This window comes from Aquarana catesbeiana, linkage group LG02, assembly GCF_042186555.1.
Source record: "Aquarana catesbeiana isolate 2022-GZ linkage group LG02, ASM4218655v1, whole genome shotgun sequence".
Taxonomy (NCBI): Eukaryota; Metazoa; Chordata; class Amphibia; order Anura; family Ranidae; genus Aquarana; species Aquarana catesbeiana.
The window spans coordinates 64,907,152-64,925,452 of record NC_133325.1 but is presented as its reverse complement, the minus strand read 5'-3'; the positions used below and the strand labels follow the sequence as shown (position 1 = coordinate 64,925,452).

Below are 18,301 nucleotides of genomic sequence, written 5' to 3'. Positions count from 1 at the left end.
TTTACTCATTGCCAAGGATCGAGCTGCCGGCTTCCTTTTATCTACATGTATGCTTCAGGATGGTCTGTTACCTAGTCTATCACGCTATCCTTATTCAATCAGGTGCAATGTCCAGCTCATCAGCTGAAATCCAAGATATGCAAAGAAACTTTGGATGGCTGCACTCCACAAAGTTGTAGTTTATTGGTAACCATATAAAAGCATATATACAAGCAAACAACAGTACAAGGGGTGCAGAGGAGTCGAAGCGTTTTGCGCAAGTTTACCGCATACTCACGACCCATGAGTCATAAGTAAATGTCATGAGTAAGCGCTAAACTAGCACGAAACGTGTTGACTCCTCTGCACCCCCTGTGCCATTTTTTACCTGTATATATGCTTTTATATGATTATCAATAAACTACAACTTTGTGGAGTGCAGCCTTTCAAAGTTTCTTTACATAGTCTCATAAAAGTTTAACATGGGAGCCTTCAAAGAACACAAGAGCACCTTAAAAAAAAAAAGAAAAAAAGAAAAAAAAAGAAATATAAAGAGATATAATCTTAGAAAAATGAATAATAAAATCTTCTTTGGTGGTGGAATAAAACTTTTCAGCTGTAAAAGAGGCAAAACGTTTATTTGTGGACTTGTAGAATCTACCAAAGAAATAGATTTTGATGGATTATTTTCTTTCCATTTATAGTGATAATTGGAAGAGCAGTTTTAATATTGGGCAAAACTTTCAGAGTGGATCTTTCCCTTATAAATTATTAACCACTTGCTGACCAGCCACTGTCATTATACTGCGGCAGGTTGGCACGGCTGAGCAAACCATTGTAGGAGTACATTGGCCGCTTTAAGAGCTAAAGGGGGTGCGCGCCTCCGTGGCGCAACATCGGAGCCAATGCTCGTGGCCGGCAGCCGCAATGTCTGCTGGTGACCCGCGATCGCTCCTCAGAGAGCCAGTATGGGGATCTGTCAATGTAAACATACTGATATCCCCATTCTGCCACAGAAGTAGAGAGAGATCTGCTTCTCCTAGTGATCAGGAACAGCGATCTCACTCTACTCCCAGTCAGTCCCATCCCCCCACAGTTAGGAACACCTCCCTAGGGAACACTTAACCCCTTGATCACCCCCTAGTGTTAACCCCTTCCCTGTCAGTGACATTTCTACAGTAATCAGTGGCTATTTTTATCTCTGATCGCTGTATAAATGTCAATGGTCCCAAAAAAGTGTCAAAAGTGTCCGATCTGTTCTCTGCAATGTCGCCGTCTCACTAAAAATCGCTGATCACTGCCATTACTAGTAAAAAAAAAAAAAAAGAAAAACTATAATAAAAATGCCATAAATATATCCTCTATTTTGAAAACACTATAACATTTTTGCACAAACCAATCAATCAGAATACATATTGGCCTAAACTGATGAAGAAATTTGTTTTTTGTTTTTTTTGTATATGTATTATAGCAAAAAGTAAAAAATATTGGGTTTTTTCAAAATTGCCGCATTTTTTTGTTTATAGTGCAAAAAAGAAAAACCGCAGAGGTGATCAAATACCACCAAAAGAAAGCTCTATTTGTGGGGAAAAAAGGACGTCAATTTTGCTTTGGTACAACGTCGCACGACCGCGCAATTGTCAAATCGACGCAGTGCCGTATCCTTCTGGGGCTGAAATGGTTAAAAATTAACATTCACCTTTAAGAAACTGGCTCCTAAAAATATACACCTATATGATAGGAATCAAATCTATGAAATCTATCATGACAAATAACTGAGATTTTATAGCACCATTTGTGAGTTTCAAGAACAAGGGATTTTTTTTAAGTCTACAAATTTTTCCTGTAAAGGTTTCCATTTATTCAACTGGACTCTTCTGTAATGTTGAAGATGTTTCATAGCATTATTAAGCCCATTTTTCCCAAGAAGTGGTCTGGAGAAGCTATCAACAAGGGTTGGAATCTATGTATTGATCTAGGACGATTTGCTGTTTAAATAAAGAAACATGTACTGATAGAAATATGCAGGCTGCCACTGCAGGTCTCTCCTTTAAATAACGACAGCTGCCTAGCTGTCATGCTAATCCACCCAGTTGAGTCGAGCAGTTTGCAGTTGAGGAGTTCCAAACTGACTTGCTGAATACTTGTTGTGCTGGTTGTGGGTCAGAGTCTCAGAAAGGACTGAAACGAGAGGGCAAGCTTGAGAGTGTCCCTCAGCACAGGTTTCCGTTAAGATATATACATATATATATATATATATATATATATTTATTTTATATGAGGAGAAGGCACAAAGCAAAGTAATATCAAACAGCCCAGGTGCAACTTATGTAATATGTAAATATCCATCCAAGATATGAATCCCTAATGCCCCGTACACACGGTTGGACATTGATCGGACATTCCGACAACAAAATCCTAGGATTTTTTCTGACGGATGTTGGCTCAAACTTGCCTTGCATACACACGGTCACACAAAGTTGTCGGAAAATCTGATCATTCTGAACGCGGTGACGTAAAACACGTACATCGGGACTATAAACGGGGCAGTAGCCAATAGCTTTCATCTCTTTATTTATTCTGAGCATGCGTGGCACTTTGTGCGTCGGATTTGTGTAAACGCGATCGGAAATTCCGGGTTTTGTTGTCGGAAAATTTTGTAGCCTGCTCTCAAACTTTGTGTGTCGGAAAATCCGATGGAAAATGTGTGATGGAGCCCACACACGGTCGGAATTTCCGACAACAAGGTCCTATCACACATTTTCCGTCGGAAAATCCGACCGTGTGTACGGGGCATAAGAGTGTCTTGTTTCCTGGATGTCTGTATCTATATAGTGCAGTTATAATTTGTACTTCTTTGGAATACTCAAACCTTATTACATTTAAATTCAGCTCTCTACAAACATTATAAAAGGTCTGGTCAGACAAAATGAATCTGAGTTATGATGAGAAATTAACCTTGCAGCCCTAGACGGAGGAGCTGTATGATGCAGCATGTTCATTTTAAAAGCTAGGTGAATCCCAGGACCCTGACCCTTCTTACTGTTGCTAAACCCAGCTGTCAGCTGAAGAAAGAAATGAACATTTAGAAGGTTAAGAGAGGTTTTAACAGTACATTTAATGAATGGAATAAAATTTCTTGGGACATTTCCAAAAACTGGAACTGTTGACAGTTATGGAATGAACTGTTAGTTATGTTTTTGGAAGGCAAGGATTTGGTGCAACACAGACTTTCTCAACCAGGGTTCCATGGAGCATTAAGTTTCTTTCAAAGGTTGCTAGGGGGTTCCTTGGGCAATGAGTAATCTCTGCCTCTCAAGTAAACACTAACAACAATGATCTTTTTAGCTATTGGTAAGCAAGGTGGTCTTCCCAAAGACCACCAATGGAAGAAGCATTCTTCCCAAAGACCACCAATGTAAAGAGCATCCTTCCTAAAGACCACAAATGTAATGAGCATCCTTCCTAAAGACCACAAATGTAATGAGCATTATTCCTAAAGACAACCAATGTAATGGGCATTCTTCCCAAATACCACAAATGTAATGAGCATTCTTCCCAAAGACCACCAATGTAATAGGCATTATTCCTGGAGACCAAAAATGTAATGGGCATTCTGCCCAAAGACCACAAAGGTATAGAGCATTCTCCCTAAAAGGCCAACTATGTAATGGGCATTCTTCCCAAAGACCACACATGTAATGGGCATTCTTCCCAAAGACCTCAAATGTAAGAAGGATTCTTCCCAAAAACCTCCAATGTAATGGGCATTAATTTCCAATGTAATGGGCATTTTCCCAAAGGCCATTAATGAAAGGAGAATTATTCCCAAAGAGCTCCAATGTATTGGACATTCTTCCCAAAAGGCCACCAATGCAATGGAAAATTTTCCTAAAGACCACAAACTTAATGGACAATATTCACAAAGACCCCCAATATAAGGAGGATTCTTCCTAAAGACCACAAACTGAATGGTCAGTTTCCACAAAGAGCACCAATGTAAGGAGGATTCTTCCTAAAGACCTCAAATGTAATGGCATTCTTCCCAAAGATGACATTTGTAATAGGCATTCTTCCAAAATGACCACTGATGCAATAGACATGTTTCCCAAAGACCACACATTTAATGGACATTGTTTACAAAGACCAAATGTGGGGAACATTCTTCTTTAAGACCACAAATGTGAGGAGTGTTCTTCGTAAAGACCACCAATGCAATGGACATTTTTCCTAAAGACCGCAAGCTTAACAGACATTCTTCACAAAGACCACAAATGTGAGGAGCGTGCTTCCTAAAGACCCCCAATGTGAGGAGCGTTCTTCCTATAGACCAAAAATTTGAGGAGCGTTCTTCCTAAAGCGCACCAATGTAAGGGGCATTCTTCCTAAAGACCTCCAAAGTAATAGCATTCTTCCCAAAGATGACATTTGTAATAGGCATTCTTCCCAAATGACCACTGATGCAACGGACAAGTTTCCCAAAGACCACAAATTTAATGGACATTGTTTACAAAGACCAAATGTGAGGAGTGTTCTTCCTAAAGACCACAATTGTGAGGAGCATTCTTCCTAAAGACCCCCAATGCAATAGACATTATTCCTAAAGACCCCAAACTTAACAGACATTCTTCAGAAAGACCACAAATGTGAGGAGCATTCTCCCTAAAGACCCCAAATTTGAGGAGCGTTCTTCCTAAAGACCACAAATGTGAGGAGCGTTCTTCCTAAAGACCCCCCCAAGCAATGGACATTTTTTCCTAAAGACCACAAACTTAACATACATTCTCCACAAAGACTACAAATGTGAGGAGCGTTCTTCCTAAAAGAGCACCATTGTAAGGGGCATTCTTCCTAAAGATCTCCAATGTAATGACATTCTTCCCAAAGATGACATTTGTAGGCATTCTTCCCAAATGACCACTGATGCAATGGACATGTTTCCCAAAGACCACAAATTTAATGGACATTGTTTAAAAGACCAAATGTGAGGAGCGTTCTTCCTAAAGACCATAAATGTGAGGAGCGTTCTTCCTAAAGACCCAATACAAAAAACATTTTTCCTAAAGACTGTAAATTTAACAGACATTCTTCACAAAGACGACATTTGTAATAGGCATTCTTCCGAAATGACCACTGATGCAATGGACATGTTTCCCAAAGACCACAAATATAAAGGACATTGTTTACAAAGACCAAATGTGAGGAGCGTTCTTCCTAAAGACCATAAATGTGAGGAGCGTTCTTCCTAAAGACCACAAATGTGAGGAGTGTTCTTCCTAAAGACCACAAATGTGAGGAGTGTTCTTCCTAAAGACCACCAATGCAATAGACATTTTTCCTAAAGACAGCAAACTTAACAGACATTCTTCGGAAAGACTGGAAATGTGAGGAGCGTTCTTCCTAAAGACCACAAATGTGAGACGTGTTCTTCCTAAAGACCACAAATGTGAGAAGTGTTCTTCCTAAAGACCACAAATGTGAGAAGTGTTCTTCCTAAAGACCACCAATGCAATAGACATTTTCCTAAAGACAGCAAACTTAACAGATATTCTATTCGCAAAGACTACAAATGTGAGGAGCGTTCTTCCTAGAGAGTACCAATGTAAGGGGCATTCTTCCTAAGGACTACATATACTGGGCATTCTTCCCACTGACCAAAATACCAATGGATGGTAAAAACTAGCAGGGGTACCAGCAGACTGGAAAGTTATTCCAGTTATCCTCCATGGTAAAAGATTGAGACAGGCAGATCCAACATGAAAAAAATAAGACACATTTTTATGCTGATATTTGTAAAGTAAAAAAAAAAAAAACAGAACCATTTCCATGGACACTACTTTCAGAAATCTCCATAGGCAGAAGCTATCCTTGGAATTTAGGAAAAGACCATTAAAATAAGGGTTCAGTCTAGTAAGAGTGTGATGACTTGTGCAATACGGGGATATTTTCGGGATGACAGATGGAAAGCAGTGTTCTTACCTGAATTCCTCAGCTTCCTATTCTTCAGCACCGAGATGATGACCAGCAGACTGCCCAGGATATCCACCACGGTGGTGAGGATCAGCACGCTGGACAGCGCAGTCACCAGCCAGGCAGCCCGGGGAGCGCTCCCATCCAGCGGCTCTCCCTTCTCCAGCGCACAGCAGTTCCTCGCCCAGGACTCATTGTGCAGCATGGCTAGCGCTGTCCTCGCCTTGCCTCGCATCTCACGTGCCTAACATTTAGCGCAGATAAGTCGCAGAGGCTGAGACAAGTTTCCACCGCTGCTGCACCTTGACAAGTGTGAGGACAGGTACCAACATCCAAGGTGGTCACAGGTACAGGATGGGGATTGGATAGGGGGGATGGGGGTGGGTCAGCTGACTCTAGTGAAGTTAGGGGGGGGGCTGGTTGCTTGACTGTTGTGCAAACCCAACTGGGAGAACAAAAAACGTGCAATTGTAAAAAAAAAAAAAAAAAAAAAAAAAGGAAGTCAGCAGCAAGCCAACAGGATCGCAGGCACCGGGGAGTTAAATGTGACAGCAGAGAGAATGTGATGTGGAGCATACAGAGAAATGCAGGGAATGACAGTCACACACTACAGAGGTGACTGGAGCAAGAGCCAGTCCACAGCAAAGGCTCCCTCATACATTATACAGTCCCCCTTCCCTTCCTATGGCACATCTTATGCCTGGAGGATTAGCAGCAAGGATAACTTTGTCCCACAAGGTAAGCTAGGAGCTGCTAATAAAGGGAAAGGGAAGGGGAGGCTACAAAGTGCAGCAGCAATACAAATGCAAAGAGCAATGCCATAAAGGAGAATGACAGGCATGCGATATAGAGGTGATGGGAGTTCTCTGCAGTCATATGAAAATAGGATACCGATGGCAGAAAAGGATCCATCATGTGCCCATTTTCTACATGTTTGTCTTTACCACTGTTAATCCTGAGCATGTTTAACTTCACTTACTGTTAACTGGCTCATTGCCTCTACAAGTATCCACTCTTTCAGTAAGTTTATACTTCCTAATAGGACTCAAGAACTTTCCTCCTGCCAGTTTGAGGTCCTGACCCCATTATTACTGGGAGGGGGGGAAGGGGGGCTGCAAAGTGTAGTAGCAAACCCATAGTTCTTTATTCCACTTTGGTACTGAAAATACTACAAAGAGAAGAAATGGAAGGGGGCTTCAAAGTGCAGCAGCAATACAAACGCAAAAAGCAATTCCATAAAGGGGAACGACAGGCATGCATTATGGAGGTGATTGGAGTTCTCTGCAGTCATAGGAACATAAGAGACTGATGCCAGATAGGGATCCATCATATACCAATTTTCTACATTTTTGTCTAGATCTACAGTATATTAATCCTGAGCATGGTTACTGGCTCAATGCCTCTACAAGTATCCACTCTTTCAGTAAGTTTATACTTCCTAATATGACTCAAGAACTTTCCTCCTGCCAGTTTGAGGTCCTGGTACCATAATTAATGGAAAGGGAAGGAGGACTGCAAAGTGCAGTAGCCATACAAATGCAAAGAGCAGTGCCATAAAGAAGAATGACAGTCACACACTACAGAGGTGACTGGAGCAGGAGCTAGTCCACAGAAAAGGCTAACCCCATACATTATACAGTCCCCCTTCCCTTTCCTTCCTTCCTTCCTTCCTTCCTTCCTTCCTTCCTTCCTTCCTTCCTTCCTTCCTTCCTTCCTTCCTTCCTTCCTTCCTTCCTTCCTTCCTTCCTTCCTTCCTCCTTCCTTCCTTCCTTCCTTCCTTCCTTCCTTCCTTCCTTCCTTCCTTCCTTCCTTCCTTCCTTCCTTCCTCCCTCCCTCCCTCCCTTCCTTCCTTCCTTACTCCCTTCCCTTCCCCATCCTATGCCTGGAGGATTAGCTGCAAGGATAACTTTGTCCCACAAGGTAAGCTAGCAGCTGCAAAGTGCAGCAGCAATACAAATGCAAAGAGCAATGCCATAAAGGAGAATGACAGGCATGCAATATAGAGGTGATGGCAGTTCTCTGCAGTGATAGGAAAGACTGGATACTGATGGCAATGTAGAAAATGTGCCCATTTTCTACATTGTCTATACCAGTGTTTCTCCACTCCAGTCCTCAAGGCGCCCCCAACAGGTCATGTTTTCAGGCTTGATCAAGCTGATTTGATCAGTTTCCATGCCTTGGTAATTACCACAGCAGTTTAATCTGAGGGAAATCCTGAAAACATTACCTGTTGGGGCACCTTGAGGACTGGAGTTGAGAAACATTGGTCTATACCACTGTTAATCCTGAGCATGTTTAACTTCAATTACTGTTAACTGGCTCACTGCCTCTACAAGCATCCACTCTTTCAAAATTATACTTCCTAACTTTACTCAAGAACTTTCCTCCTGCCAGTTTGGGGTCCTGGCCCCATTATTACTAGGGATGGAAGGGGGGCTTCAAAGTGCAGTAGCAAACCCATAGTTCTTGATTCCAGATTGGTACTCAAAATACTACAAAGGGAAGAAAGGGAAGGGGGGCTGCAAAGTGCAACTGCAATACAAATGCAAAGAGCAATGCCATAAGAGAGAATGGCAGTCATAGAGGTGATGGGAGTTCTCTGCAATCACAGGAACATAGGAGAATGATGGCAGAAAAGGATCCATTATATGCCATTTTTTTTGTCTAGACCTATTCATTCTGAGCACGTTTAACTTTAAATGGACTCACTGGGCTTGATTTACTAAAGGCAAATAGATTGTGCACTCTGCAAGTGCATTTACTCCAGAGCTTAGTAAATGTAGTAAAGCTCTGCTGACTTCCATCATCCAATAACGTGCAAGCAAAAATGCAGTTTTTTTTGTGATTGGGTAGTCTTTGCAACGTGAAGCTTTACCGCATTTAGTAAGCTCTTTGCAAAGTGCACAGTCTATTTTCCTTAAGTAAATCCACCCCATTGCCTCTACAAGCATCTGCTCTTTATACTATACTATAGTATAGTATAATTATACTTTCTAAAATTACTCATGAACTTCCCTCCTACCAGTGTGAGGTCATGGCCCTATTGTTACTGGGAAGGAGGGCTGCAAAGTGCAGTAGCAAAACCAATGCAAAAAAGCAATGCAAAAAGGGAGAATGACTGCCATGCATTTATGGAGATGATGGGAGTTCTCTGCAGTCATAGACACAGTGAGGTTGATTTAGTAAAACTGGAGAGTGCAAAATCTGGTGCAGCTGTGCATGGTAACCAATCAGCTTCTAACTTCAGCTTGTTCAATTAAGCTTTGACAATAAAACCTGGAAGCCGATTGGTTTCTATGTAGAGCTACAACAGATTTTGCACTCACCAGTTTTAGTAAATCAACTCATTAACATTAGAAAGAACCCACTTGGAGTGCATGGAGTTTTCATCATGTGCCCTTATTTAACATTTTTGTCTAGACGTATGTTAAGCCCAAGCATGTTTCATTTCACTTAGAGTTAACTGTCTCCCTACCTCTCCTGGAAGCCTGCTCCAAGCATATTTAACTTCACTTACTGTTAACTGGCTCACTGCCTCTACAAGCATCCACTGTTTCAGTAAGTTTATACTTGGTAACAATATTGCGATGCCAGACATCACATGAGTTTTGCAACGCATTGCTGTGCACATCACATGCAATTTCTGTGCGATATGCATTCAGCAATACAAACTGTATTTGTATGTATATTTCTATGTATGTATATACTTTTTTTTTGGTCCGCACTGCAATCGGAACGCATGGGTGTTCAGACCCATGCGATCCGATCCCTGTCCGATTTCACAGTTCATACTGTGATCTGCAAACCGATTTGGGGGTGTCATTAACACATTGACACCCGCCGCGGTTCGCAGAGAGCAGTGTGAACTGCCTGTGAGTGAGATGCAGGAACTCACACAGGAATCATGCTGCTTCCTGCATCGCAAAAGTGTGAACCGAGACTAACTCGGGTCAAGGACCTGCTAGTTTGAGGTGTCCTTGACCCAATATTGCTGGGGAGGGAAGGGGGGCTGCAAAGTGCATTAGCAAACCCAATGCAAAAAGCTATGCAATTAGGGAGGATGACAGTCATGCATTATAGAGGTGATGGGCGTTCTGTGCAGTCATAGAAACATTGAAGACCGTTGGCAAAAAAAGAACACTTGGAGTGCATGGAGTTTCCATCATGTTAACCTCAAGCATATAAAATTTCACTTAAGCCTCGTACACATGATCGGATTTTCCGATAGGAATTGTGTGATGACAGGTTGTTGGCGGTAAAAATGTTGGATGGCAGGTTTTAAAATTTTCCGCGGACAAATGTCTGTTGTCGGATTTTCCGAGTGTGTGTACACAAGTCCGTTGGACAAAAGTCCAAAGTACAAACACGCATGCTCGGAAGCAAGGATAAGCCAGAAGCGGTCGGTCTTGTAAACTAGCGTTCGTAATGAAGAATTAACATTCGTGACGTGGCAAATTATGAGATCTCGAAATGCAGCGCACAATTCTCTTCTTCTTTAAAGCGGGGTTCCACCCAAAAGTGGAACTTCCGCTCATCGGATTCCTCCCCCCTTCGGTGCCACAATTGGCACCTTTGAGGGGGGAGGGGGGTGCAGATACCTGTATAATACAGGTATCTGCACCCACTTCCGGGTATAGCTAGCTACAGAATATCCGCAGATACGTCACTCCCCTCCCCCCCCCCCCCGTTGTGTTCTGGGAAACACACAGTTCCCAGAACACAACGGGGACCAGTGAAGACGCGCAGCGCGACTCGCGCATGCGCAGTAGGGAACCGGGCAGTGAAGTCACAACGCTTCACTTCCTGATTCCCTCACCGAGGATGGTGGCGGCGGGGGCAGCCGAGAGACTAGCGATTGCTCGTCTTCTGCTGCCAACATCGCGGGCACCCTGGACAGGTAAGTGTCCATTTATTAAAAGTCAGCAGCTACAGTATTTGTACCTGCTGGCTTTTAATATTTTTTTTTAAGGTGGACTCCCTCTTTAATGGGATAATAATGAAGCTGCTTTGCTGGTGATACTGATGAAGATATTGCAAACAAATTTTCAAAGGCTTTTTTTTTCTAGTGAAATCAAGAATAATATTATTATGTTTTTTTAAATTATTATTTGGGCAAGTTACCACAACACCATTATCCCGTAGTTTTTAAAAACAAAAATACAACTATGTTGGTGTCCCTTGTCAATTTTACATTGTGTTTTTTAAATGTAACTGTCTACTCCCAAACTGTCATTTGAAGTAAAACACATAGCCAAGTATTATTCTACACAATTGTTTTTATTATGCATTAAAAAAAAGAAAACAAATAAAATTAGACATGCTATCTGGCAATAGAACTTAACCAAAAAGTGCATTCTATGCATCCAAAAATATAGAAACTATACCAAATAAAAATCATTATTTAACCAGAAAAATAATGTCAAAGCAATAATTCCAAGGCCAATAATAAATAAAACGTTATCTCCTCCGATTCCGCAACATGTCTGGTTGACGAACGGCTGTTCAGAAACGAACTGAAAAGCACGTAATGAAAAGCGCAAAATGAAAAGTGGGAATCAACACTCACCAAACTTCTACTAACACGAAATTAGCAGAAGGAGCCCAAAGGGTGGCGCTAAAGAGCTGAAAAACCACGTAGTACGTCACTACGTTCGTGTTTGTTGGCCGACAATTCCTTGCCGTTTGTATGCAAGACAAGTTTGGGCCAACGCCCTTTGGACAAAAGTCCACGGTTTTGTTGGCCAACAATCCGATCGTGTGTACGAGGCTTTAGAAACATAAGAGACCGATGGCAGAAAAGGATCCATAATATGCCAATTTTTTACATTTTTGACTTAACCTATTAACCCCGAGCATGTTTAACTTTAAATGGACTCACTGGGGTTGATTTACTAAAGGAAAATAGATAGCGCAGTAATTGTATTTGTTTGTAATGCACAATCAAAACTCAAGGTGAGAATGTGAAACCAAGCTGCAACTTCATGTGAGATTCACACAAAACATACACCTTTCAATAAGTAAGTTGCACTAGACTCCTGTATCAATAATAAATAAATATAGTGAAAAAATGAAAAAAGAATATCACAAATAAAGTCCATCCGATGTGAGATGAAAAATGATGTGAAACCGACAAACGATGCACCCAAAGATTGTGATAGGAGAAAGATGACTAAACACAATGCGGTTTACCGACTTCCAATGATCTCCTATCAGGGGAGATCACAAGCGCTTTCGGCTTAATACCCAGCCCGGGCCTTTCGGGCCTTTCGGGCTGGGTATTGGTCACAGCATCTTCCTGGATTGCACCACTCAAAGGGACATATTGCCACACAATGTCCATAAAGAATTTATTGCTTCCATAGTGTAAAATCTTTGTGGTAATTTAATAAGTAAAAAAGTATTGCACCTAAAATTAGGTAGAATATACAAAGCATAAAAAAATCAAGCCGGCCAGCTCTCCAATGCAGCCCATCACTCCGGGACCTGCGCGAACGCGGTGACGTCAGCACGTCGCTCTCCGGTAAGCGGGTCAGTGTCAAAAGTTCTTTCACCTTATTGCATAGGATGCATTAAGATGAAAAAACACGAGGGTTTACAACCCCTTTAATTTCACTTACACTCGGTTTACAGTACTGCAATGCACTTTTGATGCGATTTTTAGTGCGATTATTTATATGTATATTCTGATAGCCAGATCGCACTGAAACTGCCCCAAAGTAGCACAGGAACCTTTTCCAAAATCGTACCACCCAGTGACATGAACAGGCACCATTGAAAATAATATGATTTGCCTTGGCCATGAGATTCGGCACGATTCCAGTTGCCTCAGAAATTGCACTCGTGTGAACCAGCACTGTTATCTAACTCACTACTTCTACTGGAAGTCTATTCCAAGCGCGCACTGCTCTCTCAGTAAAATACTTCCTAACGTTACTCATGAACTTTCCTGCTGCCAGTTTGAGGTTGTGCCCCATTGTTCTTGATTCCAGCTTGGTACTGAAAATACTGAGAAGGGAAAGAAGGGGGGGGGGGGCTGCAAAGTGCAGCAGCAATAATTTACAAAGGCAATGCAGTAAGGTAGAATGACAGTCATGCATTATAGAGGTGATGGGAGTTCTCTGCAGTCATAGAAATATACTGAAAAGGATTAATTGGTCTATCATGCTCCTTTTTTACATTTTTTGTCTAGCCCTGGCATGTTTAACCCCTTGCCTACAGGGCACTTTCACCCCCTTCCTGCCCAGACCAATTTTCAGCTTTCAGCGCTGTCACACTTTAAATGACAATTACGCATTCATGCAACACACTGTACTCAAACAAAATGTTTAGCATTTTTTGCCCCACAAATAGAGTTTTCTTTTGGTGATATTTAATCACCTCTGGGTTTTTTATTTTTTGCAAAATAAACAAAAACAGACTGAAATTTTGAAGAAAAAAAAAAAAGTTTTCATAGTTTGTTATAACATTTTGCAAACAGGTAATTTTTCTCCTTCACTGATGGGCACTGTTGAGGCAGCACTGATGGGCATTGATGGGCACTGATAGGCTGCACCAAGGCTCGGTTCACACTTGTGCGATGCGGGAACCCTGCAAATCCACTGCAGGTTCCCGAATTGCACCAGTTCACACTGCCATATGCAAACTCCTGGGAGTGCCAATACATTGTTAGTGACACCCCCATTTCAGCTCGCATATCGAACTGTGAACTGACAGTTTGGACATGAATCGGAACGCGTGGGTGTGAACACCTATGCGATGTGATTCTGGTGCGGACCAAAAAAAGCCATACTATCTGTACTATCATTGCATGTGATTTGCACTGCAGTGCGGTTTGAATCTAATGTGATCTTGCCCCACGCACAAGTGTGAACCGGGACTGATGGGCACTGATGAAGAGGCACTGATGAGGCTGCACTAATAGGCAGCACTGATGGGCACTAATAAGTGGCACTGATGGGCACTGATAGGCCGCACTGATAGGCCACACTGATAGGCGGCACTGATGGGCGGCACTGATGGACACTGGTAGACGCCACTGATAGGTGACACTGATGTATGGGCACTGGTAGTCACTGATTGGCAGCACTGGTATGCACTGATTGGTATCACTGTTGAGCACAGATTTGCAGCACTAGTGGGACAGATTGGCAGCACTTGTGGGCACTGGTGGACTGCACTGATAATCAGTGTATATATCCCTTATAGAGATGCCGGTTATCGGCTCTCTTCTCCGATCCTCACGCTGACAGCATGAGGAAAGGAGTGCCAATCACCGGCATCTGTTTACTTCTGTGATGAGCTGTGATTGGACACAGCTGATCACGTGGTAATGAGCCACTGATTTGCTCTTTACCTGGGAGTCTGTTCCAAGCACCCACTGCTTTTTAAAGTGGAGTTCCACCCAAAAGTGGAACTTCCACTCATCAAATTCCTCCCCCCCTCCGGTGACACAGTTGGCACCTTTCAGGGGGGAGGGGGGTACATATACCTGTATATTACAGGTATCTGTACCACTTCCGGCATAGATAGCCGCAGAATCTGCGGTTATTTACGCCACTTCCTGCTCCCTCCCCGCTGCCTGCTGGGAAACACACGGGTCCCAGAGACAGCAGGGACCATCCGTATTGCGCTGCGCGACTCGCGCATGCGCAGTAGGGAACCGGGAAGTGAAGCCGCACGGCTTCACTTCCTGATTCCCTTACCGAAGATGGAGGCGGCAGCACCCGAGGACGGAGAGACGCTTCGGCCTCGGGTGCTGACATCGCGGGCGCCCTGGACAGGTAAGTGTCCATGTTTTAAAAGTCAGCAGCTGCAGTATTTGTAGCTGCTGACTTTTAAAAAAAAATTTTTCGGCGGCGCTCCGCTTTAAGTAAAATAATTTCTAACATTGAAATAGTTGATCATAACCTATCACCACAGGGTGGTGCTGTGGATACCAAAATAATATATAAAGAAGTGCCACGTCCCATAACTTGAATATAGTAGTGAAAGGATTGGTACTGGACTTTATAGGCAGTGAGATACACAAAAATTATATATATATATATATATATATATAAAAGGTTTTTAACAAATTGATTAAAACAAGCACAACCAGACAGATAATTCCTAACATTACTCATGAAGTTTTGGAGGTTATGACCCCATGCTCTTCATTCCAGCGTCATGCAAATAAATACCTAACCTTTTTTCCGCCCTTAATGTATTTTAAGGTTATAATCATCCCCTCCCCCTTTTTCTCCCTTTCTTGAGGCTGTATATATACAGTAGCCCAAGCATGCCTTGCAGCACTAGAGTCCTCAGTTCGAGTCCCACCCCAGACATGGTCTGCATGGAGTTTCCTTTCACACTCCAAAGACATGCTGGAAGCAGTGGTGACTGCCCCCCCGGTCAGTCGGCCCCGCACTTACGCCTCCACCCCCCCTCCCCAGTTGGCCGGTCAGCCCCACACTTACCCAATCTAGGTCGCGGGCAGCTTTGGCTCCTTCCTGCAACTCCTCCTTTTCTGCGTCTTGGGCTTCACGGGGGTTTCCTCCTCGGCAGCTTTCCTCAGAGCGGTGGCCAATACGATTGCTTCTCCTCTCGCCCAATCGGAGGAGAATCAGGAAAACAATAGCGAATAATAATTTGCCATTGTTACACAACTGGGTTGGCTCAGGGCACAGTGCACTGCGCCCGGGTCCACCATTTTTTTAAGCCAATTAGAGCCTCTGACTCTAATCACCTGCTTCTAAAAAAAAAACCCCAAAAATTGGAATCATTTGTTCGGCGCCCTGCATGTAGATTAGGGGCCAGATGTATGGATTAGGGGGACATTGCGCTTTCAATGGACAGGCCGCCACTGGCTGGAAGGTTATTTGATTCCTGTATAAAGTATGGGTGTGTGAGATAGGGACCCTAAATTGTAAGCTCCTTTAGGACAGGGAATGATGTGAATGTGCAATATGTAAAGTGCTGCATAAACTGTCTATATAAAGACCTGTAACAAATAAATTGCAGATCTCTTGCCTAGAGGATTAGCTGGAAAGCTAACTTGGTCCTACAAGAGAAGTTAGCAGCTGGAAACAGAGGGAAGGAGGACTGCAAAGTGCAGCAGAAATACAGATGCAAAAAGCAATGCAGTAAGGTAGAATGACAGTCATGCATTATAGAGGTGATGGGAGTTCTCTGCAGTCCTAGAAAAGCAGAAGACAAATGACAGAAGACCAAGAGGTCCATCATGTATTCTTTTTATTTTTTTGTCTAGGTCTGTATTGGTCCATAAAGACATGGATGAGCGAGTTTGGGGTGGAGGAACTTGACTGGCCTGACCTCAACCCGATAGAAGACCTTTGGGATGAATTAGAGCGGAGACTGCAAGCCAGGCCTTCCCGTCCAACATCAGTACCACCTATCAGTTCCCATCAGTGCCGTCTCATCAGTGCCACCTATCAGTGTCCATCAGTACAGACTATAAGTGCCCATTAGTGCAGCCTCATCAGCGCACATCAGTGAAGGAGAAAAATTACCTGTTTGCAAAAACATTTAACAAAGTATAAAACAATTTTTATTTTTTTGGTCTTTTTTTGTTTTCATTTGTTTAGCAAAAGTAAAAAAAAAAACCCAGGGATGATTAACAGCTTCAGCCCCGGAAGATTTTACCCCCTTCCTGACCAGGGCACTTTTTGCGATTTAGCACTGCATCGTTTTAACTGACAATTGCGCGGTCATGCGACGTTACACCCAAACAAAATTGACGTCTTTTTTTCCCCACAAATGGAGCTTTCTTTTGGTGGTATTTGATCACCTCTGCGGTTTTTATTTTTTGTGCTATAAACAAAAAAGAGAGCGACAATTTTGAAAAAAAAAGCTATATTTTGTACTTTTTGCTATAATAAATATCCCCATTTTTTTTAAAAAAGCAATTTATTTCTCAGTTTAGACTGATATGTATTCTTCTACATATTTTTGGTAAAAAAAACCCCAATAAGCGTATATTGATTGGTTTGCGCAAAAGTTATAGCGTCTACAAAATAGGGGATAGTTTAATGGCATTTTTATTATTAATTATTTTTTATTAGTAATGGTGCGATCTGCGATTTTTATCATGACTGCGACATTATGGCGGACACATCGAACACTTTTGACACTATTTTGGGACCATTGTCATTTATACAGCGATCAGTGCTATAAAAATGCACTGATTACTGTGTAAATGGCACTGGCAGGGAAGGGGTTAAAGTGGAGTTCCACCCTAAAAACAAAAATGTCATTTATGTGCATGCAAAAAAAAAAAAAAAACATTTGGAGAAAAATTTTTTTTTACTCACCTCTAAATGCCTGTTGCTAGGGGGTCCCTCATAGTCTGCCTCCTTCAGTGCCTGGGCTCTTGACGTCACTTCCCTTGGCACAGGAAGGGAGATCACCTCTCCTCCCTCCCTCTTGTCAATCATTTGGGACATGTCTCAGGTCCCAGATGATTGTGCGGCCAATCACGGCACGCGGCGCCGCTCGCACATTCACAGTGGGTGCCTGGCTGTGAAGCCACAGCCGGGCGCCCACTGTTACAATGCCGGCGCCGCCAAGCGGAGGGGGAGACGAGCGGGGCTTCGATCCCCCGCATCGCTGGACCCTGGAACAGGTAAGTGTCCGATTATTAAAAGTCAGCAGCTGCAGTATTTGTAGCTGCTGACTTTTAATTTTTTTTTTTTAAGCGGAACACCACTTTAAGTGTGTCCTAGGGAGTGATTCTAACTGTGGGGGGGATGGGCTACCACTGACATGACAGCGATCACTGCTCCCGATGACAGAGAGCAGTGATCTCTGTCATGTCACAAGGCAGAACGGGAAATGCCTTGTTTACATAGGCATCTCCCCATTCTGCGACTCCGTGACACGATCGCCAGGACAGCAGACATGGAGTCCGCGAGTCCCGGTCACGCTGTACGCAGTGTGCGCGTGCGCGCACCCGCTAGCCCCACCAATTAAAGGGGACGTACAGGTACGCCCATTTGCCCACCGCTGCCATTGTGCCAACGTATATCGGCGCGCAGCGGTCGGCAAGTGCTTAAATACCACCAAAAGAAAGCTCTATTTGTGTGAAAAAAATATGATAAAAAATGTCATATAAGTACGGTGTTGTATGACTGCGCAATTGTCGTTCAAAGTGCGACAGCTGTGAAAGCTGAAAATTGGCCTGGGCAGGAAGGGGGTGAAAGTCCCAGGTAGGCAGGTGGTTAGGGGGTACGATCAGGGGGAAGGGGAGCAGTAAAGTTGTGGCTCAACCATCTATTTTTACTGCAGCCAGCCACATGTGAAATAATGCAAATTAAAAAAAAGCATCACAGACAGCACTCAATTGTGTTGTCCACTA

At 43.0% G+C, this 18,301-nt stretch overlaps 1 protein-coding gene across 1 annotated transcript in view; it reads right to left on the bottom strand.

Moving 5' to 3' along the window:
• The window catches only part of MTNR1B (melatonin receptor 1B), a 351,116-nt gene extending 344,599 nt beyond the window's left edge, over positions 1–6,517 (bottom strand). Inside the window, exon 1 of the mRNA XM_073612990.1 lies at positions 5,959–6,517. Coding sequence (XP_073469091.1) covers positions 5,959–6,184 — 226 coding nt within the window. The 5' untranslated portion in view covers positions 6,185–6,517. The remainder of the gene's footprint in view (positions 1–5,958) is intronic.
• Between the last annotated feature and the right edge of the window lie 11,784 nt (positions 6,518–18,301).